The sequence below is a fragment of the Phaseolus vulgaris genome, chromosome 9 (assembly GCF_000499845.2).
Source record: "Phaseolus vulgaris cultivar G19833 chromosome 9, P. vulgaris v2.0, whole genome shotgun sequence".
Taxonomy (NCBI): domain Eukaryota; kingdom Viridiplantae; phylum Streptophyta; class Magnoliopsida; order Fabales; family Fabaceae; genus Phaseolus; species Phaseolus vulgaris.
The window spans coordinates 14740207-14763428 of NC_023751.2; the positions used below are offsets into that span (position 1 = coordinate 14740207).

General features: G+C 31.0%; 3 protein-coding genes across 4 annotated transcripts; all 3 read right to left on the reverse strand.

Annotated features, from left to right (window-relative positions):
* Window positions 1-12438: 12438 nt before the first annotated feature.
* LOC137823058 (protein KINASE OF THE OUTER CHLOROPLAST MEMBRANE 1) lies at window positions 12439-16661 on the reverse strand. 2 transcript variants are annotated; one of them, XM_068628170.1, is made up of 5 exons: window positions 16402-16661; window positions 15259-15626; window positions 15068-15159; window positions 14484-14957; window positions 12439-13566 (listed from the first exon to the last, which is right to left on the reverse strand). In XM_068628170.1, the coding sequence occupies exons 2-5, from the start codon at window positions 15616-15618 to the stop codon at window positions 12630-12632; spliced, it is 1863 nt and encodes a 620-aa protein (XP_068484271.1). In that variant the 5' UTR covers window positions 15619-15626; window positions 16402-16661; the 3' UTR covers window positions 12439-12629. The 2 variants fall into 2 exon arrangements, with proteins under 2 accessions (XP_068484271.1, XP_068484272.1); XM_068628171.1 differs by having other exon boundaries at window positions 16422-16579.
* A 1977-nt stretch (window positions 16662-18638) lies between these two features.
* LOC137823061 (ATP synthase subunit b', chloroplastic) lies at window positions 18639-19865 on the reverse strand. The gene is made up of 2 exons (XM_068628173.1): window positions 19834-19865; window positions 18639-19721 (listed from the first exon to the last, which is right to left on the reverse strand). Exon 2 carries the CDS (start codon window positions 19416-19418, stop codon window positions 18771-18773), a length of 648 nt encoding a protein of 215 aa, XP_068484274.1. The 5' UTR covers window positions 19419-19721; window positions 19834-19865; the 3' UTR covers window positions 18639-18770.
* On the reverse strand, window positions 18639-22444 carry LOC137823059 (uncharacterized). The gene is made up of 5 exons (XM_068628172.1): window positions 21894-22444; window positions 21686-21785; window positions 21376-21475; window positions 21044-21132; window positions 18639-20535 (listed from the first exon to the last, which is right to left on the reverse strand). The coding sequence occupies exons 1-5, from the start codon at window positions 22069-22071 to the stop codon at window positions 20199-20201; spliced, it is 804 nt and encodes a 267-aa protein (XP_068484273.1). The 5' UTR covers window positions 22072-22444; the 3' UTR covers window positions 18639-20198.
* Between the last annotated feature and the right edge of the window lie 778 nt (window positions 22445-23222).

Genomic DNA, 23222 nt, shown 5'->3' on the forward strand with positions numbered 1-23222 from the left:
TCTTAGCTCATCAATTAAAGATATATAAAACTTTTCACACTCAACAATAAAAATACTAATTCACTTTTGAGTTTTGTAAACACAAATTGAAATATTTACCTATAACCTAAATTAGAAAAAAAATTAGTTTCCTTAGATTTTCTTTATTTTTTTGCACCTTGAGAAACTATAATTTGAAGAAAAGGAGGAGTTAATAACACAAAAAGAGTCTCTTGATAAATCCTAATCAATAAAATCCCCACGATTAACATAATCTCGTCAAATTCTTATTCCCAAATTTTGAAATTTTTTGAAAGCATTACTACTAGAAAATTATAAAATAAAAATCAATTTTAGAGACAAAAAATAATTAGTTGTTATATTGACTAAATTAGATACTATTTTAGAGACTAAAAAACTTATTGGTTTCTAAATTAGTTTATATTATTGATAAATAATTTATAAATTTGTATACCAAGGTTTTAACTACTAATTATTTAAATTCTAAATTTGGTAGCAAAAACCTTGATAACTAATTAGATACAATATAGAAACAATTTATCAATAATAAAAACTAATTTAAAAATCAATATTTTTTTAGTCTCTAAAATAATATCTAATTTAATCAATATAGCAACTAATTATTTTTTATATTTAAAGTTAGTTTTTATTTATTGAATTTCTTGTAGTGCATGCATGACTTACTTAAAAGAAAGAAATAGAAAATGAAGGAAGGAGGAATGAGAAGGAACTTACTAAAGGAAACACTTAACTTTTGATGCTTCACGTTGTGTCTTGGCTAAATTGGAGATCTAATTCCATTGGCCAAGAAAAAAAAATCTTTTATGCTTTGTTTAGATGAGAAGTAAATTTTAGATGATTTGAAGGGAAGGTGGGAAGAAAATGAATTTGTTTGGATTAAGGTAAATAGAGTAAAAAGTATAGAAAAAATTTATGAAAATTTGTGAGTAACATGATGGTTATGATGAATACAAATCCTAAATTATTGAATGTCTTATTTAAATATATAAAATTCCTAAAATATTCAAAATTTTAAATTATTTAATATCCTATTTAAATAAAGATATAAAATATATAATTTTTTACAAATATTCAAAATTCTAAATAAATACAAATCTTAAATTATTGAATGTCTTATTTAATTATATAAAATTCCTAAAATATTCAAAATCCAAAATTATTTAATGTAATATTTAAATAAAAATATGAAATATATAAAATTCATAAAGTATTCAAAATTCTAAATAAATATAAATCCTAAGTCTTGTTTAAATAAAGATCTGAAATATATAAATGAAGGCAACATCAATTATACGTATGGAAACATTGATTATTAATACAAAATGGAGGGAACATTGATCATGAGTATGAAAACATCAATCATCGCTACAAAATGAAGGAAACATTGATTATGTAAATGGAAACATCGATCAACTTGAAAAAACAGTTTATAATCAGTTATGACTCCTTTATAAAACAATGATAATCGATTATGCATCTACTTATTGTCATGAAACTGGTTTCTAGCTCATGAATTTGAATTACTTTGCTTTGGATTAATCAAATCTTACCTTAATACAAATGTTCATGTAAATTGGTTAAAATTGAAAGGTAAGAACATAAAAGAGACACAATATATGTGACTTTCTCCATATTTCTCCTTCCATATGCAAGGAACCTTTTTTGCACTTGGATTATGGCTTGAATTAATGGATCCAAACAATCATCAACACAAATTCATTCTCGTTTATAATCTACCATTGAAAAAAAATAGAAGAGAAAAATAATGAATTGTTACATTCTGAAAGTTAAAACAAAATTGTAAGTTTTTTATATTTCACTCTCTCACTAACCCATTTCTTCTTATATCTTCCTTTGTATTAAAGTAGAAAAACAAAGCTCAATTCTAGTTTACTATATAAACCACCTCTCATACACTTATATTAGCACATAAAAATAAATTCTTACAACAAAAAAAAATATTTTGTATTTTTAAATTTTAACAATAGTGAATAAGTATTTTTCAGTTCACTACATCTATCATGCAAATAGTTTTTATACTGTTATTTAATAATAAATAGATATATATATATATATACATATATGATAAATTTGATAGAAATAATCTTAAAATTTGGTTGAAATATTATTTTAGTGTGAGTAATTTAGCATGTGTTTGTTCATGGTTTTTCCAATTTGAGTGTTTGAACAGCCGAAAAGAAGTTCGTAAGGTTAGTAGAAGGTGTGAGAAAAGAGAGTAGAAGAGACGCGCGGAAATAGGAGGTGGGGATTGGGCGGAGGGAGGGCTGAGAGAGGAAGGCACTGTTGATGCGCACGCGAGCGTACCATAAAAACATGATAACATGATCATTAATACCTTTAGACCATCCATCACATCCCTCCGATTCACATTTTATTTCCCTTTGCTCTTTCTTTTTATTTACTATTATATATCTTTTTAGCTTCGGTAGAAATAATAATAATTATTATTATTAATAATAATAATGAGGTTTTTGTTACAGATAGAAAGAAAGAAAGAAGAAGGTAATGGAAGTGGATCTTCTTAGGATCGGGGAGCCCACAGAGTGTTAGTGAAATGCAATTTGATGGACCTCGTACACCTTTTTTCTCTCCCTTATCTGGAAACACATGCAATTACATATTAACCTAACCAAATCTTGTTTATTTTAGTCTTTATCACTAATCATGATTACCACTTAACACATCCTATCGTAATCTCAATATTCCTTTAATCCTTTCATCATTTTCAGTTTTCCTCATTGCATGTACTTTTTTTTAAATTATTGAAAGGACAGGATCCGATCCTAATTCCAGATCCTGTACTTTCATGCTTCCCATACTCCTTTTTTTTCATAATTCCATAATCAACCTTTCTTTTTACTATATCCCTACATATAAGACATACACTAGTAGGTTGATTCAATGATTCAATGATATATACAAAATATGTGAAAATTTTTAAATTTGTTAAAATTTGTTGTATTAAAAGACTGTCGGAGCACATAATTTACACGGCAGAAAAGAAAATTTTGGTGGTGTTGAGGTTTTAAGTGAGAAACTTCTCACTTTAATTGTTAGGTGGTCTCCTGGTGTGGTGGTGGTGGTTTTTCTATTGGTTGGTTTGGTGGTGCTTTAAGGTGAGTTTGGTGGTGCTTTGAGGTGAGTTTGGTGTTGTTGTGAGGTGAGTTTTGATGGAGCAGTATGCATGTTTATTGAGAGCATAACTGATTAGTCATAAGACATAATCAATGTTTTGTTTTTAAGTGATAATCGATTATGAAAGTCCCACAATCGATGTTGGTTAAGTTTTGAGAGGGATAATCGATGTTCAAAGTCCTGTAATCGATTATGTTTGATTTTTAAGAGGATATTCGATTATCTCCTTCTTATAATCAATTATGAGTTTGTTTTGAGTGCCTAATCGATTATATTTTTGACAACATTGATTATGTGAGTTTTTTTTCATTTTCCTATGGATGATTCGTTGCTTTGTTATGTAAAACTTGTGATGAACAATGTCACAATGGTGGATCTAGCTGGATATGCTTTGGTTCCCAATAATGAATGTATTGTGATTGTGAAGGTGTAATTTTGTTTGTGTAGAATTTGTGGTAAGGTGGTGTGCTCTTTTAGGTCTTTGTGTGTTGTTTTGGTAATGCTTTTATGCTCTTGGTGTGCTATTCTGGTGTTCATGTGGTGTGGTGGTTCGCAAAAAATCTTAGGTTTATTCACATTACTTTATGTGAGTCTCGTTCATCATCCAAGTATGTATTTTATTTTATGGAATGAAGAGTGCATGTGGTATTGTTTTTATGGATCTCTGTATGATTTTTTTGAAAATGATTTTGTGTGGAGTGATATGGTTGTTCATGGACCGGAAAAAAAATCTTTAATTTCAGTGTTTAGGATGTAAAAAAATAAGTTTAGTGATATTGAAAATAAATTTTTAATACTTTAAAATATTTAGAATTATGTGTTTATGGAATGTGGCTATGTTTTAAATAAATTAAAATATGTAATTGATTTTGGTTAACTAATTTGTTTTCAAAAAGTTAATTTCATTTTAAATTGAAAATTGTTAGGCTTAAGTTTAATAGCCAAGCCTACTTATACCACCTACATCTTCCACTAACCATATGTTAAACCTTAATAATAACCATAAACCTAGCTCTAATCATAATCCTAACACTAACTAACCCTAACCTCAACTCCAACACTAACTATACCTCAAAAACCTATCACATAACCCTAAGCCTAACACCAACACTAACTCTAACACTTAAACCTAAATTTATGGTTGTTATGATGTAGTAATTAAACACATATGATTTTATGTGTTAAAGTATTTGTGACCATGGATAACAATAATCATTGGTCTATGTATTCGACGATGTGAAGATGTCTAGTACGAATAACATGAATTCTGTTGTTGGTGTGGACTTTAATCTAATTTCACATATGCAAGAACAAATCAAATTGCGGATGCAAGTAGCAACAATGACAATCCTTTGTATGGTCGCATATGGATTGAAAATGTTATGTGTGTTAACGAAAATAAATAACTCCATACCGGAGTTCGTACCACAAAAAGAGCATCGTCGGAAAGAATTAATGTTGTACTTGGTCCATACTGAAAGATGTCGCGACATTATTCGCATGGGTCTCAAAACATTTATTCAGTTATGTGAACAAATGCGAGGAACATGGATTATAAATGATGCATTTTGATCAATAGTTGAGGAACAAGTCGCTAAATTTCTACAAATCATTGGCTATAACGTCAAAAATCAAAGTGTTTCATTCTTCTTTCATTGCTTTGGGGAAACGATGTCTCATCACTTTCATAATATCTTGAATGCAATTTTGTTGTTGGAGGAAAAGTTCTTAATTCAACCAAATGGGATTGAGGTGCAATCTCATATCTTAAACAACAACCAATTTTATCCATACTTCAAGGTACCAATATGACAAACACAAGTTCAACAATGAAGTAATTATGTATGAGTTTTTGTTATTTATGAATGTGAATTTGTTGGCTATTAAGATTGTTTAGGTGGCATAGATGACACTAATGTTCGTGTCAAGGTCCCACGAGAGAATGCTCCTTCTTTTTGTCGGAGTAAAGATTGGCGAACTCAGAACATATTCACAACTTGTGATTTTGACATAAAATTCACATATGTTCTCGCCGAGTGGGAAGAAACAACCTCTAATTCCCAATATTGAAGGATGCATTTGTACGAGAGGATGCATTAATAATTCTGGAAGGTGAGTTCAATGTATTTTTGGAATGGACAATATTGATTTGATGACAATACTTATAACTAATAACAATGATTGCATGTTGTAGGAAAATACTATCTTGGAGACACATATTTTATGCTCAAACCCCAAGTTATAACACCATATCGTGGAGTTTGATACCATTTGAAAGAGTACTCTCAAAGAGGTCCACAAAATGCTCATGAGTTGTTCAACTATCGTCATTCATCCCTTAGAAATGTAATTGAAAGAATATTTGATTTTTTTCAAAAAACAATTCTCAATTATAGCTAGCGGAACGAAGCTTCATTACTCTTTGAACACTACAACAAATATTGTTTTAGCATGTTGTATTTTCTATAACTTTCTTCGTAGGATCGATATCAACAAGTGTTTGCTCGAAGAATTTGATCGTGAGTTGATGGAAGAAGATATAGATGTGTCACACTCACAAACTCATGAGGATGATTATAGGATCATGTCACACATTAGAGATATTATAACGAATCAAATGTGGGCAAATTATTCAAACAATTAATTTTATGCAATCTATTTTTATTAATAGTGAGAACAATTTCTTGATTTCATGTTGACATTCAACCACAATGAATATTTATGTGTTTTGTTATTATTGTCGCAAACATTTTATTTTTTTTATTAGGTTATAAGATGAATCGCACAAACATGAATTTATGGGTAACCAGATTGACGATAGTTGGACAATTCAAAGTTATTCTAATATCGTTGAATCCCTACGTTTATATATATATATATATATATATATATATATATAATATATATATATATATATATAATATATATATATATATATAATATATATATATATATATAACAAAGAATAATGTCAAGAATAGATAAAAAAAAGTTTGAATAATATATAACACGAGATTCACTATCTATTTAGTAATTTTGCATGAAATGAAACCTCAAAACATTTTTGAGGATTTTTTTTATAGTCACAAATAAAAAATGATTTAATGACATATTTTAGTTATATATATAATATTAAAGTTTAAAAAAAGTAATAATATTTAAAATAAAAAATATCAGAAGTAAAACTACAAAAAGTAGAAACTTAGGTTTCATTTGTTTATCGAGACAGAAAAGCAGGGATAGACTGAAAGCAGAAAAAAAAACACCCACAGGATAATATCTCGCGTTTAGTCTTTACACATAATACGAATATTTTGTAAAGAAAATTATCATATAATCAATTAAAGGTAAAAACAAATTGGTTATATAAGTAATAAAATATTTATGTATATATAATTTCTATTAACTTTTTTAAATATAATTTATTACAATTAATATTATATTAATATTTATGTTTTTATCATAATAAATTAAATAAAGTAAAATAGTTCAAATTTTTGAAATTTTAAAATTAATTTATTTTAATATTTTATAATAATTTTTATTTTTATTTAAAATTTATTTTAACTTTAATTTAGAGTTTTTTTATTTTTTTTACATTAAATTATTTTTAAAATTTTATTTTAAAAATCAATTTTAAAAAATTCATTTTAAAAATCACTTTTTTTTCTATTATATAAATCAAATTACATATATATTTTCTTTAGTTTTACTTTTTTTTAATTCAAATAACTTAATTTTATTTTCTCCCGTAATCTGGAGTTACTTGATGTAAGCTCGGAGTAGATAACAGATACACTCTGGCACACACTACATACTGTTCTTTTCTCTTCCCAAATTGCTTCATATTTTGTTTCACTATGTTTTAACTAATATTTGGGCTTTTTGGTATTTATTTTAAAAAAATGTAAATATATGATGTAAATTAAATAAAAATTTAGAAAAATAATAAGCTTTACGTCATTTAATAGTTTTAGTTACTACACTCCTGATTTTTTCGCAAATATTTTCTTTTTAATTTTGATTCGTTCTCGATTAAGGCAATAGTTTACATTTAAGTCAATTTTTCTTGAAACCTAATGAAATTGAAATACAATAAAAGTGTTATGATTACGTGTTTAAGTCGAAGTTTATTTCACCCTGTTGAACACTTAAAGAATTTTTTTTCCATAAAACTGAACAATTATAAATATAAAAATAGTTACTCAAAATGATAAAAAGGTATAAAATTAAAGAATTTGTTTGAAATGAACTAAATATTTTTTAACGATATATAATTTACCATCACAGCTTAATAATTGAAACTGCGTTAAATTAATGCAAATAACATTATTTTTTATGTACCAAGAATTATATTTTTCTGCAACAGCTAATTGTGATTTATTTATCAAAATTTATACATCATTATAATTTATTAATTAAATTATTGAAACTGTACAAGAGGGTTAATACAACGATTCCATAAATTATATCTTACACCAAAAATAGTACATTTTGTGTCTGATAATCAGATAACAAATATAACAAATTAATATTTTGTAAGAAAAAAAAAGATATAAATGAGCAAACCATAACTAAATAAAAAAAATTGACATTTTCTGTAAATAGTAAAAATATCACATCAAACTTCGTCCGTTTTAGAAGTTATAGATAGATTCTCCGTAATGAACTTTGTTGTGATCTTGAAGACTTTAATGCAAAGTGTTATTGTTACGTGACGTATTCCATTACATGTTTAATTCAATGTTTTTATTATGATCTTTTTGAATGTAACATGCAAAATTAAATTTAATTCAATGTTTTTATTATGCCCTTTTGAATGCAAAATTAAAGGTTCACATAAAAAAGAGAATTTCTGGATCTTGCTACCAACTTACCAAGTGGTAACTAGAAATACAAAATTCATACTCATTATATTTATGGATATTTTTTTACGAATAACAAAATAAGTAATAAATAAGTAATGTGTTTCAATACTGTTAAAATAATTGAAATCAAAGAAAATTGAAATATATATTTTTTTATCCATCAAAATATATTTTAAAGATAAAATTATGACGAAATTAAAAAATATTTTTAAATATTTTAATATTTTTTTTACTGCCAAAACATCAAGTATAAATTCACATTTGATTTTGAACACCTAACTATATATATCATATGTACATGCTGAAAATATATTTTTTATTTTTACTAATAATTTAAGTTAATTGACACATTAAAATAGTTTTTATACTTTATGATTGATTAATCTAATTTATTTATATTAATTTTATACATATTTTATTATAGTTGTCAATTTTGAATTTTTTAGAATGATTTTATATATTTTATAACAATAGACCATTTCACGTGATGTTTGATTATGTTTAAGTTAATTGTATATTTTAAAAAAATTGGATGATCATTTAAAAATTATAGTTTGGTGAAGGTTTGGGATAATTATAAAACTAAATCAATAATTAAAAAAGCACACTAAAAACGACAAAATATTATGACTTTAACCATTATCATATCCCATTCAATGATTATTAAAATACCCATAGTAATCGAAAATACTTTTAGCATTAAAAAATAAAACACATGACATTGAAGTCATAGCTATTATTGCATACTCTACATTTGATAACAGATATAAAGCCATCTTTAAAAAAATTATGTGACAACGATCGTCGTCTGTCACTAAACACTTTATTTCCAATACTGTTAAAAAAAACCATTGTTAAAGGAATTTGTTAACTATTGATAAAACATTTTTAGTGTGATTACTTCGTAAGAATACATGTTAAAGATTACACATCGACTAGAAATTAGTATATTTTATTGTATATAAGTGAGTGCAAACTTCACCTCAAGAGCCGGTTTTATGGGAATGAGTTATATTTAGAGTTCACTTCGTAATATGGTATTAAAATCATTTAAAGCCTATTATAGCGAATATTTGTTGGGCTTATTAAGCCACCTGCTATCGGACCGTTATCAGATCACCCATAATATATTATCTTACAAGGTGTGTTGGAGATCTCACATCAACTAGGGATTAGAGAATTTTTCTATACAATTTTATCGTTTGATCACATAACACAAGCAAAAGCACTTTAATTCTACTGCCTGAGCAAGTGTGGGTCTCTGTAAATTATAAAAAAAGAAAAGAGCAATGTTTATGAACCATTTCTTTGTATTAAAAAAATGGATTCCGAATAACCTTTGCATAAAATATTGGTAGTTGCATGAGCTCTCATCATAGGTTGTTTCTTTCGGCGATAGCTTTCGTGATAGACTTCTGAGGATTTTCTTCGATACACTAACCATAATACGTGATATCTTAGAGCGTTTTAAAAACGAATAATATCTTTTTACATATGGAATCACTAACTTAGTAACTTAAAGTTACTGAGTTAGTTATTTTTCCTCTCATAAATAAATAAATGAACTTGGAGAATGTAATTTGACAAAAAAAAAAAAAAATGTTCTGATAAGAATGGATGATTTATGTGAGAAAGATCATCTCATGTTGAAGTTAATAGGAACATAAAGATAATAAATTCTTAATGGTATAAGAGGTAAGAATATGAGACAAGATAAATTGTACTTCATGTAAAGTAGGTATTCATAGATCTCTTAGGTGACGGTTTTTGGATTGACCGTATGATTGTCGTTCATTGTTTCATAAATAGTCATTTGTCATTGAAGACTCATTGAATAGATCGTTTTATTCATAATGATCATTAATGTTAATAAAGACTCAATTAGAAGATATATACTATTATACTTGTTCTTTGGTATTTTCGATCTTATGACGGATAGGTACAATTTTTATTTTTATTTTTAATTTAAAAATATGATAATTGAATATATTTTAGTTTAGGACCTCTTAAACTTTTGAATCACCACACAAATAATCAGTAATAAAAATTAATATTGGTTTGAAACTAAATTAATGTTTTATCGTCACTATTACACTACAAGAAAATCATGAAATAGAAACTAATTTTAATTTTAAAGACAAAAAATAATTAATTATTATAGTACCTAAATTAGAGAGAATTTTAGAAACTAAAAAAAATTATTTCTAAATTAGTTTTTATTATTGTTAAATGGTTTCTAAATTGGTATATAATTAGCAATAAGAATTTTGCTATCAAATTTAATCACTATAATAATTAATTGTTTTTGGTTTCTAAAATTATTTTTTATTTCTAAAATTATTTTTTATTTGATGGTTGGTAATTGAACTTAACAAGAACAAAGAAGTTGCAAAACTAAAATAAGAACAAAAACTTAGAAATAAACGTAACCAAAACGATAGAATTTGGTTTTGGAAAGGTGGGCACGTGAGCATTAAAAACACATGGGGATGCATATTAATTTCTAACAAGTATTTGATAAGTTTGAAACTCTAGGAAATCTAAATCTTGAGGTGGTCCATGAATATTTTGTTTTATATCTCCAATTCTTCGATCCTTTCTATACCTCATTATCAATAAACCGAGTATCTAAGTGTACCATAATCTCCATGATCTCATGCTAACATTAAAAAGTATTTTGTATAGAGTGGACAAAAGACTGAAGCTGTGAATCCGAAGCTCTGACAAGCCAATTAAGAGAAAGACGTGGAGTCACAGAGAGAGGATCTTTGAAATCTGCATGTGTGTGTGTGTGAATATTAATTGGGTACGCAAGAAAGAGTTGAAGATGATTGATTCTTCAAAGCAACTTGGCATCGATGACGAAAGAGACATCGTAGCTTGGATATTAGCATGGTCCGAGATAGTAATCATGCTGTTTCTGAAAACATTATAAAGAACCCATTATTGGTTCTTACATTGCGTGCTGAACTTGGTATTACAAATAATAATAATAATAGATTTAAAGTTAAATTTAGAGTGTGAGATTGAAGAGATATTGGTGTACGTCTTTGCTTATTATCGTGTCCAAAACCTAAAAGCAGAACAGCAGGTCTAACCGTATCAGATTCTCTGCGACTGTGTCTTAAATTTGTCACTGTCATAGTGGCCTAATGGAATAGGGTGCCACTTTCAATCCCTTTAAACAACTGTACCTGCATTAATCAATTAATCATCTTTTTAGCTAAATCTATCAATCACTTTGTCAAATTCAATTTCGTGAGACCATTCTAAATTACAAATATCTGTGCCAATGGAACAAATTAACATATTAGTGACCACAGCTCAGCTCAAGAACCAACATCACATTTGAGTGAGAAAAATTTGGTTCAATAAAAAACATTGCTGCATAGTCAGACCCACCCTTGATTAGTTGGGAAGCCACATTAACTCAGAGATTACTCTGCATAAATGTATTGTCCATAGCTTTCTATCCCACCTTGCATCACATTAATATTGTCATAATAAATTCAGAACAACAAACAAACGTATTTGAGTAATGTTAGTATCTAACTCAATCGCATTTCTTGTAACACATTTTATTATCAATCCCTCACTTCCCTTTAAATGTCGGATTTATAAAGAAATTAAAAATATTATATTTTTTCTTTATATTAATAAGATAATCGACATAATTTTTTTTTTTTATAATAAATGTATATGTTGAAAATTAAATAAATCATTTTCATAATATATAAGTGGATAGTGGATGCAAACCTCTACTTTATAAGTTGATTTTTATGATATTAAAATTATTTAAAATCTATTATAACGAGAATTTGTTAGGCTTATCAAAATTATTCATTATATAGTCTTACACACGAGTTACCCATCTTCACGTGGAAGAAAAGGTTGAAGATCCCACATAGATAAACATTTTCATAAATAAATGCAAATTTCTATCTTATAAATCAGATTTTGAATTAGATTTAAATTCAATTATTAACAGTGTATATATATATAAATTAATTAATTAAATACCATATAGAAAAATAAGGATACGATTTGATATTGCTTTAGACTATAAAAACAGTAGTTAAATAAAAACTATTTTTTTTCAAGAAACTGACAGTTAAATAAGAAACAGAATAATTAAAATTCAATAAAATTAGAAAATCATAAGAAATCATTAAATAAGATGTGAAACCAATACATCATTGTAAATTTTAATAACTATATTAAGAGTGTATACTCGTACAATACAGTCAAACACAATGCTTCAAAAAATTGAATAAAATATATCTTGATTAGTTGCTTATTTCACTAATTTCTTCATGCTCTTTATTAATCTCAACAAGTATATAATGGATTTTCCAATGTGTTCATTGTGGTTAGCATTTTATGGAAACCCAAGTAAGAACATAGCTAGCTACTTTTGTTTGTAATGCATTTGTACAATTTTTACATTCAGAGTTGGCCCTTTTGGCATCTATACATAATTACAATTCTGAAGTGAAATGTTTGGTCAAACAGCAGAAGGGCAGAATAGCTGATGAACACCTTGAGCAGTTAGTTATCCAATAACCTTGAGATGGAAGGAGTAAACTACCGCCCAGTGGGCAAGTTAACACCTTCTCTGAAAAGGATGTTAGCTACAGAAGATGTCCATGTAGGGCTGCTACCATTCTGGCTATCTGTATAATGACTTTCATTCTCTATTGCATTCACATTCATGTTCCTGCCAATTTTCTTTCCAACTGACATCCCTAGTTTGACAGTACTAAGAAGGCCAAATGCAATTAGAACAGGTCTAACAGCCCAGTGGTGATCCTCTACGTGTTGATACTTCTCTATCATATTTGGACAATTCTTAAAATTAACCACATCAACCTCAGAGGGATCAGCCAAAAAAGTGCTTGGTGCATCCCAGATGTTCAACATGCCTGGGAACTTGACAACTAGACATCCATTTGGTAGGATCCAATAAATCTTACCAGTAGCCCAGGCACCACCCCTTCTACGCGACCATTCAAACCGGGGACTTAGAACATTGGGTTTCAGCCTAATAAATTGCCCCACACAGTAAGACTCTGCCATTTCAAGTTCTGCAGAGTTTCCTTTCCAAAGAGATCGTAGGCCTATAAACCCAACAGTCACCCTGCCATCACGATTGATAGAATGAAGAATACCCACTGGCGAGTGTTTATCATCTTCTTCCTTGATGCGCACCCAATCCCCAGCTCCTAAACCATTGGTGAGTCGTTCAAGAGTTGACGCATGAATCCTTACAGGGTCATGAACTCCATGGAGCCTCACTAAAACAAATCCATGATCTGCAGTACCAACAACATTTCCTTCTGGGACCTCCATGTTCTGTGTATTGCATGAATTGGAAGGCTTTCTAGAGCGCACTGTATCACCCACCTGAAGATGATCCTTTGAGAGGAACCACTGTGTGTAGCCCATGCTACTTGATTTTGCTATAGTTCTAGGAACTCCAAGATATCTCCATCCTCCATCATTGACTACTGCATTCCGTGAGCTGCAAGGAAAGCAGAACAATTAAAAACAAAGTACTATTTGATACCGGACCTTATTTTCTTCATGAATATAAATAGAATTCCACTGAAATAGTCATGCTTGGTCAAAAACAAATGGCAGGGTTTTCTCAAACATTATTGTTTTAACACTTTCTGGAACAAAAATTATCTCAGATTCTTTCGAAACAAAAGTGTAAAACACTTTAATTCTCAACTAATTCACTGGCTATTAAATGTTCAAAGTTCACCATCAAGCTTTGCAAGATTCTAGTTACACTGAGTGGACTTGCTAACTTAAATGAGTAAGAAAATCACCAGTTAGATGAAATGCACCAGATGCTTTCTCTTGGTGCCTTTTCAACTAAACTAAATGTTTCACCATGTTATGTAGTCATGTACAATCGTAAATTATAATTGATTGATTCTAAACAATATTATGTTTATTCAGACAATGTACTGCACGACACTAAACCGTCAACAAATGTACTTTTTAGAACTGGTAAGGACAACCTGAGTGTTATACGCTCTGCTTAAGCTATTTCTCTAGTTGTTGTGGCACTAAACACCCCTTTAATGCTTCAATTAAGGAAGCTGACAGAAGCCACATCTAAAGTGGATCAAGGGTGACTTAAGGTTTCTTACCAACACTCCCACTCATGCCCAGGACTACAGACCTGGAGCATGTCAAATGCAGGTGGCTCAACTGGATCTAAATAGGTTTTGATATCATCTTAGAAAATGGGCTTAAATCCCATCTTCAACAACAATTTTCCAAAATATGAATGTAAAGAAAGGTTAGGACAAAATACATGTGATGTGACCCAAAATAAATATAACTTAGAATACCATACTAGGCTATATTTATAAAAATAGGCCACCTAATCATAGAAACTTCCTTGAAACATTGAAACTAACATACCTTCTAAAGACGGACAGAATATCTACCATTGAAGGGCGATTCCTCAAATCATATTCAAAGCAGCCACTGAGGACATTTTCAACTGAAGATGGAAGGCCACCAGGAATCTGGGGTTTTTCATATTTGTCAACAACCGATCGATATACTTCACCAACAGGACACCCATACCAAGGTTGATTACCAATCAACATTTCCACAATAGTGCATCCAAATCCCCACGAATCTGTTTCAAAAGATACAGGGCCTCTGACTTCTGGTTGCCATTGTTCTGGAGCCATGTAATTTGGAGTACCAAGCCTATTGGCAGTATCTGAGCTTAGGAATGAGGAACCAAAGAGAAGATTTGGAATACCAACATCTCCCAGTATTGCTTGATCGGTATCATTGAGAAGCACGTTGGATGGTTTAAGGTTGAGAACTAGGATCCCTTTTGAGTGAAGTTCCATAATACCTTGAGCCAGATCGATACCATACCTGAAGCCCATACCACACCCTTAGTATTGACAGGTATTTTTCCCACTCCACCATGTGCTAAAAGATAAACATGTAAACATATTTTAACAAACACACCAAAATCACATTACCTAAGAACATCATCCAATGAAATCCTTCCCTCTCTTAGTCTAGCCATCTTATCACCAACTGATCCCTCATAAAAATTCATAATGATGCATATCTGTGAGCATAAACAAATATATTAGCTATATAGCAAAGTCGCACAAAAGAAGTTAAAGATCTCCCATATACTGAATAAAATGCATAATCCATGTCTAACCCTTCCATTTAAAATTGAAATCCCAAGTAGCCAGCACACCCTAGCCGCTCCTTGGCAATGAAAATATAATTCACAAAATTTCTCTAATGCAGTCTTCATATGTTCCTCTCTGATAGGAGGTAACATCTTGGCAGCAACTTCACGATACTCATCATAATCTTCAGTTGATTGATGATGAGTTGCTAACCAAACATCACCAAAGGGTCCCCGACCAATCCTGTGTCTGAGTTTTAACCTTTCAGGTTCAATCCATGGGTCTGTGCTGCTGGATGAGGCTTTGACAGTTCTAAGGTTCTCAGGATCACCAACCAAGAGTTCAAAATCAAAAGGAACTGGTGGAGTACCAATATCTTGTGCCATTCTTCAATCTGATGTAATAACATTCATAAAATAATTCAGCAAAATGCAAAAGGCGCGACAAAAAAAAAGCAGAATCCAACAAATTATCATGAATCAAGGATCACCAAGAATCCCATGATATTTTTTCATCACTGGAGTAAAAAAATAAAAATTTGACTAAAAAACTACTATATTCATACCCAAATCCATCCCTGGTAAGGCGGAGAGAGGGTTGATCCTTAAAAGGGTGAGACACAATCCATGAAAAATATAAAATATCAAAAACCCACATAATCCATAAAAATCACAAACACAAGCCGTACATGTTGTTTCTCTTCTCAGCAGGAAGAGAAAAAATATGACAGGCATTTGTGATTCTAGGGATTAAAATAACTTCTATATTTTGAAGGCCGAATATATTTTCCTCCAAAATTGTCAGGAATCAAACCGAGTCACTATTCAAAATTATACAACTTAGTATTCATTTGGATCATTTCCCTTTGCTGAACCTCAAAGTTTCAATCTTGCGGCAACTAAAGCCAGAGTCAATCCCTCAAAAACTCTACTTGAAAAGAACTGAGATAGTCTCCTACACACAGCTCCAACTTAGAATACAAAAATAGCGGTTCAGTCACTAATACCACCAACCATACTAACACATGCACACATTAAACTACTTTTCGCTTCTCAAAACTAAAGAACAATAGTACAACAAGCATGTGAATATACATATGAAAATATAAAATTCGAAATATGAAAAACAAGCAGAAATCAAAACATGAAAATCAGAACAAAAAAGGGTACCAAATTCACTGCGCACGTACTCAGAAGAAGAAAGAAATATCTTTAGCGACAGAGTGTGAGCACTGGGAAATCAACGGCTTCGTAAGCAGATAAAATTGTTAGGTTTACACAAATTCAATGAAAAAGAACAGAAACAAGAACTAAACTACGGTTGTGGGGTTGTGTTATTTGGATGAAAATAACAATTATAAAAGCTGAGGGCAGGAATGACATTTCAGCAGGTGACGTGATGTGGTGATTTTTGTCTACAGATATTTGATGAGGCTAAAATTTAGGTAAAATATTTTTTTATATTATATTGTTATTCAATCATAAACCATACGATAGTTTTACAATAATGATGTTAAAATTAATATTTATGATACATTGATAATTGTTATAATTAGTATTTTTAGAATGTGATATGTGTTGATTTGAGTGGAGCTATAGAAATGAGGAGTAAATTCAGATATCACTTTCAATTCATATATGACTCCAACATTCTACTTTTGTCTTGCAAGAATCTGTAATGAATTGTGTTATTTTTTTCAGTTTCAGTTTCAATTTCAATAGTTTTGTAAAATAGGAGGAGTTTTGACGAGGTTTATTTCAAAATGTTTTAACAAATAGAGTGATTACATCATTTGTGAACGGAACGATATATGGAAATTTATTTTAATAAAGAACTCAAGTACGTAAGCATAGTGCCACAATGCGTAAAGCAACTTTCACCCAAAAAAAATTTAAAAAAATGCATAAAGGATTAAAATAGGAACACCAAATCAATATTTTTTTTTTACTTTTATAGATAGTTGACTTTAAGGACACATTTTTGGGGTCCTTTTGAACTCATATCATAGATCCAATGCCTGGTTACACTTTCTTGTTTGTACCGAGTGTTACTCGTGATTTTATCATTCAATTAGGTTCCTCTCATGTTTAATTATATTATATGATTTTATTTATAATTTTTATTTTATCCATAAAAATGCTTTTAGGTGTTTTTAATAATTCGAACTATTATATTTTTATTTAAAAATAATATTTTTCATTATCTTATTAGTTTTGGTTATTTTTCACGCTGTATACTATTGATTTTATATCATGTTTTGGAAATTACTACCAAATTTAAAGCAAAATAAAGTAAAAATAACATATACCAAGTAATCATGATGCTTTCATTGCGTTGCATTGTTACATGACCATAAAAACTTGGAAGTTTGATATTTCATGCACATTAATTGGGCTTGAAAATTGAGTTATGGTTGCCATATCCAAATTAAGTTAAACAACTATAGGGGTTGAAATTTATGAGGAGATTGGTCACTAGAATTTAGAATAATTATAATTACTTCTTTTTCCTTTAGTCCTTGAAAATATTGGTTTCATGTTTACTATTTTAATAAACTTGATTATTGTGTTTTCTTCTAAACTTATGAGTTTATATTGTAGACAAAATAACATTGAAAGTGGCATATAGGTTTTCTTAACACAACCAAACATCAAATACAACCTTTTGGTGATAAAAAGATATATATAATCCAGCTGACAATGAAATCTTATGAGAAGATGAAGTACAGCAGTGAAGCATTATCAGTGAAGAAGTTATCCATTCGGAAATAAGGTTAGAATTTTTTTAATACGTTCCTTTTTTCTGGTAATGGCTGGCAAATTTCCGTTGGCATAGGCATCGCTTAACCAGACCTCCGATGAGAAAATCAGAAAGCCAAATGCTTTGACTTCAGTCTGCGGCTTGCAGGGATTTAGCAATCCCTTAGGCCACATTGATTTTAATATTAGTAATGCTTTGTTAGGAAACAATCAAAGTAACAAAACCAATTTACATGATACTTCCTAACGAGCCACTTAGATTCCATCCATAAATTCATTCAATGTACAATAATCAAAGGTTCTGCAGAACCTCCAGCAGCCTTTCAGAAACACACATGTCACATCTTTCATTCTTCGTCACGAAACAAATACATCAACACATTCCAAAAAACAAAATTATAACTCAACCTGATAACCTGTTCCTGTTGCTTTGCCCAAAAAATTTAGCAAACAACGAGAATTGTAGCTGTAACATAAAGGTTTTTCTACTCCCTCCAAGTGCAATTACGGGTGCATTTTCTCACAATATAAAGAATTGTCACAAATTGACCACAATTTAGAACCATGCAAAGCTCGGGTGGGGACTTTACCTACGTTTTCTATAACTTTTAGAAGAAGGAGGAGGGGGGGGCGGGGATTCCAATTCATACGTGAATTTCGGATTTTACATTGAACAGTGTAGCGATTAAACAGGAGGCAAATCCAAAGGAGAAAAGTAGAAACTATCAATTCTTCTTTGGTGGGGGTGGGGGGATTGAAATGAAAATTACATACATATATTAAGCAATGGGAAGAACCTTTTTAACAATCTCCTGGCTAAGATCTGCAATCTGGGAATCAAGAGACTTGATGGTTTCTTCCTTTTGCCTCTCCAAGTTAGCCAGAGCCTCCTGCAGCTCAGCCTCCACTTTCTTCCTCCCCTCCGCAATCTTTTCCTCAACCTCAGCCTGCGTCTCCTTCTTCATCGCGTTCAGCGCCGCCGCTATCTCCGCCCGAGCAGCCGCCATCACGGCATTCGCCTTCTCCTCCAACTGCTTCACCTCCGACGACGTGTCCTTCACGCTGCTCAGCTTCTCCCTGATCGCCGCGTCCCTCTCGTCCATGAATTTACCAAGGGGGGTGAACCATATCTTGTCCAGGGCAACCATCAGGAACAGAACCTCCGCCATTATGATGGGCAGGGTCAGGTTGAAGTCGAATAGTGCAGCTTTCTCTATTTCGCTTGCGAGGGAGGGCTGAGTCAAAACCAGTGGTGCAATTCCGCCCAGGAGGGATAGCATCTGGGGCTTTGAAATTGGGAGTTTCAGTTTCAGGGTTGGAACTTTGGGGAGTGAAATTTGGATAATAGGAAGTTTGGATGTGGGAGTACGAGAATTGGTGCAGATTGGAACCAAAGGTTTGGTGGAAGCCATAATCATGTTTGCCATGGCTACTGCTTTGTGATTAGGATGTGTGTATGAGCTCAGTCTGAGGATTGGATTGGAGAGAAGAAGAGGATTTGAGAGGAGGGCTATCTAAATTCTTCGCCACACAAATTCATGAGGTTGTGTGGCAGTGGCTGGCTAATGGAGTCTGGAAGCTGGATACTCAAACAAGTTGGAATGTTCCACATTTAAATGGATCGGGCCTCGGCCCATTTGTTGTCAACCCAACTAACATCTATCCACTTCATTCTCCCTAGGCCCAAATATATAGCTCCGGTGTAGTTTACTTACAAGTAAGACAGTGGACTGAATAGTTAAAAAGAAAAAAACCGTAGCATTATAAGTGCACAAGAATGTCAAGATCAAAATCAAAGCTGCAATTGAGTTAAACAAACCTACAATTTTAATGTCTTTCTACCTTATCACAAATTGGGTGATAAAAAGCGGGGTAGGAAATCCTTATCCTTAGTAACATATTAAAGCAACTGAAAAACCATTCCGTTGCAGGTAGGCTTTGACCCCAACTGCAGCAACTAAGTAACCTAAAGGTATGCCGTGGCTGATAGACTTTAGCATGATGAGTTCTACTACAATTCCCAGGGCACATGTTCTGTACAGTGATATGAGAAACTCCAACTGCAATATGGTACGAGCCAGTGTTTCGTCCTGTTATTATTGTCTCCATCGCTGAAGACAATAAAATAACCAAAGCAAGCACTGTTGAAAAACTCTTTACACTGGGTATAAAGACAAGAGGTTAAAATTATTAAAGTGCAAACTCCATCAAAATTCTCTCCATGTGGATCTCCGAGAGTAATGCAGCCTCCTCCAATGGCGTAGAATTCTTCTAATTTTTCTAAAACTGTCCACAATAAATCTGGCTATCATTGAGCAGCAAATCCTACCCTCAGTGCTCGTTATTCTCACAACTGGCAGACGGCCGTGTGAGGATAGTCCTCCCCCCAAAAAACGAGATAACCAGCTCTTTCCTCCTCGAATTTCTTCTGCATTGCAATTCTGGATCTTCCCATTCTCTATGACTATACCACTCAAACCAATGTCGTCGTCGTCATCGTTATGTTCTTTCTGTTGATGTCTATTCAGTTCATGAGACGATGACCTGCACCTCCATTGATATCATCCAAGTAGAGTAAGGACTTGTTTGAGAACATTATAGCAACGTGCATGAAATTCAACTAGATGAATTTCCAAATTTTCCATCTTAGTGGTTCCACACCCTTTCAAAGAAAATCATTTTTTATGTTCTAATAAAATAATCATAATGGTAGTTTTCGAGGCATATCATATATTTAAGACCTCGCTAGCTATGGTGTCTTCTATGATTTTAGATTTTATAACTTTATTAAAGAAACACACTATACAGTCTGCAATATTTGACATGTAACTGAAAATGTTAAATTAAAACAGATCGTGTATTATTTCGTGAATTTCATTTTGAAGACACCACATTGCATCAATACAGTTAAACTAAAAATGAGATAAAATTATAGGGTAGATAGCTGATAGCCTGATAGAGCTGATTTTCTACAACGCCAGCACAAAGACCAAATTTCATCACATGATGGCAAGCCAGAATGTTTTGTATGGTTATATTGAAAACTGCATACCTCTTGTGTTGTTTCAAATTGAAAGCTCGTTTCTTTGACTGCTTAGTCTGGTAACTGCAAGTGTCAGATATATGGTGCACGAAATGAAGCTGCAAAGATCAAAATAAACATGAGTCAAGGGTCATGAGAGCAACACGCTTCTAAGTTCCAAATCCTGACCACAACACATCATAAGAATGAAACTATCGTATGAGTTAAAAGAAAACAAGTTTAGACTTCCTTTTCAAGTAGATTGTATTATTGTCACATCAAAGTCACACGAAACATATAATCATAGTCTAAGCGAAGCACTACAAAGATGAAGCTGGTTCTTCAATAAATCTGACACAAACCTGGTCACCATCCTTGATGCCATAATCTCGAAGGTAATCCGTTTCTGTAACTAATTTGTGTCCTTGATAGGATAAGCAAAATTGCCGCCAAACAAGTGGCCTACATAAACAAATCAATAATAATTTATGGAAAAGCCCAGGCAGCAGATTATGATGATGAAACTCCAGAGTTTAAAAAAAAAAAAAAAAACAAGTGCCCCTGTTTTACCAATAATTAAAACGCATAGAATTTACAAAATCAAATTAGTGAAATTACAAATTCAGAAACATACGTAAGATAGCTATTTAATTAATCAATTAATACACACACCACAATATTTTCCCCGGGGCCTTCAGAGGCACGTGAGCGAAAATCGCCTCCACGGCCTGCTTGAGTTCTGCAACAGTTGCTTCATTTGCAACTTCAACGCCTGCAAACAAAATCATGCATCGATTCAATATCCAGGAACGTTTCACGAAAATCAAACGAGAGAAAAATTTGAAGAGATAGAAAAATAGGAGAAAGAGAAGCGAATTACGGAAGGAAGAGGCGTCCAATTTGATGATGGAGAGGTTGAGCGTTTCGGAAGGAAACCTGTAGTAGGAAAAATTGTGGTCTATGTGGCTCGTGCTGGGTGATCGGCGATGCCTTCCGTTGGAAACAATCATCAAGCTTCTCTCACCCATATGCATCACGAAGGCTCGATTGTCATCCATTATTCCATGGTGTTTATAGGAAGGAGAGGGAGATTGTGAATCGGAATCGGAATCGGAATAGGAACTGAACGAATTATTAATGTGGAAATGGAGCTAGGGTTCCTCTGTGGAAGACATTGATTGGTGGTGAATGGTTGTTTGGTTGTCGAAGAGCCGCTTCTGCTGACGTTGATGACGGTTACGTTCCGTTAGAACTTTTGTAACCGTTATTACGCGCGCGCGCTTCTCTTCCTTCTCTTTTGCCTATCAGGGAAGAGAAAGAGAAACCATGTATATCTTTACATTTCTAACTATAAACACGTGCTTTACAAATATTCATCAATTTTTATAAAATCAGGTTGAGAAATGAAGAAATAAAGTAAAATTCAAATCCATTAACAACATCAACACACTTATCTATTTGTGTCTCAATGACATTATTATCATTATTATAAAAAAATATAACGTTCTTGATAATTTAAGTAAGAAGTTATTCATCTTTTTTATGGATGATAGATGAATAAATCAAAATAGTAAAAATTACCTAAAATCTAATAACAACTCTATTATTTGAAATACATGTAATTCAGTAAAAATATAAGTTGTCATCAAGTGATAAATTTTAAAATTTTAAGAATTTTTAATGTTTGAAATTAGTATTGTTTTAATATAATTTTTTATATTTTAAATTTTGTTTGTATAAATCAATTTAAACTATTTAATTTTGAATTTCTTAATTTAGACAGGGTAATTTAATTTCTACTTTCTCTAAAATATTAAATATATATTTAAAATTAATTTAACAAAAAAAAGTTTAATTTTAAATATATAATTTTATAGGAGTAAAAACACATAAATATCGTAAAAGAACGCATACATGTAAGAGAAAAATAGCAACAATAATTTAAAACTCTTATCTTTTTGTGAGATTTAAAATTCAACCATTTAAATAATTAAAATAATCGTATAAATTTCTAAAATTTTAATTTTTTTTCTTAACCAAACAACATATTTTATCATTAAATATTTTTAATTTATAAATATTGAACTATCCTTTAAAAAATATCATCCGAATACAGTATTAAAGTAATTATTATAAAAGTCGTCAAATTTATAAACATATTTAAATTAAATTCATGTAACCATATTTAGAACAAAAAGAGTTTAGCTTT

Coding starts and splice junctions, on each gene's coding strand:
- LOC137823058 (XM_068628170.1), bottom strand. CDS start 15,618: ATGGCACAAGATATTGGTACTCCACCAGTTCCTTTTGATTTTGAACTC. Junction 15,160..15,258: donor TTTCAATTTTAAATGGAAGG/GTTAGACATGGA, acceptor TTATGCTCACAG/ATATGCATCATTATGAATTT. Junction 14,958..15,067: donor TCATTGGATGATGTTCTTAG/GTAATGTGATTT, acceptor TATGGGCTTCAG/GTATGGTATCGATCTGGCTC.
- LOC137823061 (XM_068628173.1), bottom strand. CDS start 19,418: ATGGCAAACATGATTATGGCTTCCACCAAACCTTTGGTTCCAATCTGC.
- LOC137823059 (XM_068628172.1), bottom strand. CDS start 22,071: ATGGATGACAATCGAGCCTTCGTGATGCATATGGGTGAGAGAAGCTTG. Junction 21,786..21,893: donor ATTGGACGCCTCTTCCTTCC/GTAATTCGCTTC, acceptor TTTTGTTTGCAG/GCGTTGAAGTTGCAAATGAA. Junction 20,536..21,043: donor AATTTGAAACAACACAAGAG/GTATGCAGTTTT, acceptor ATGGAGGTGCAG/GTCATCGTCTCATGAACTGA.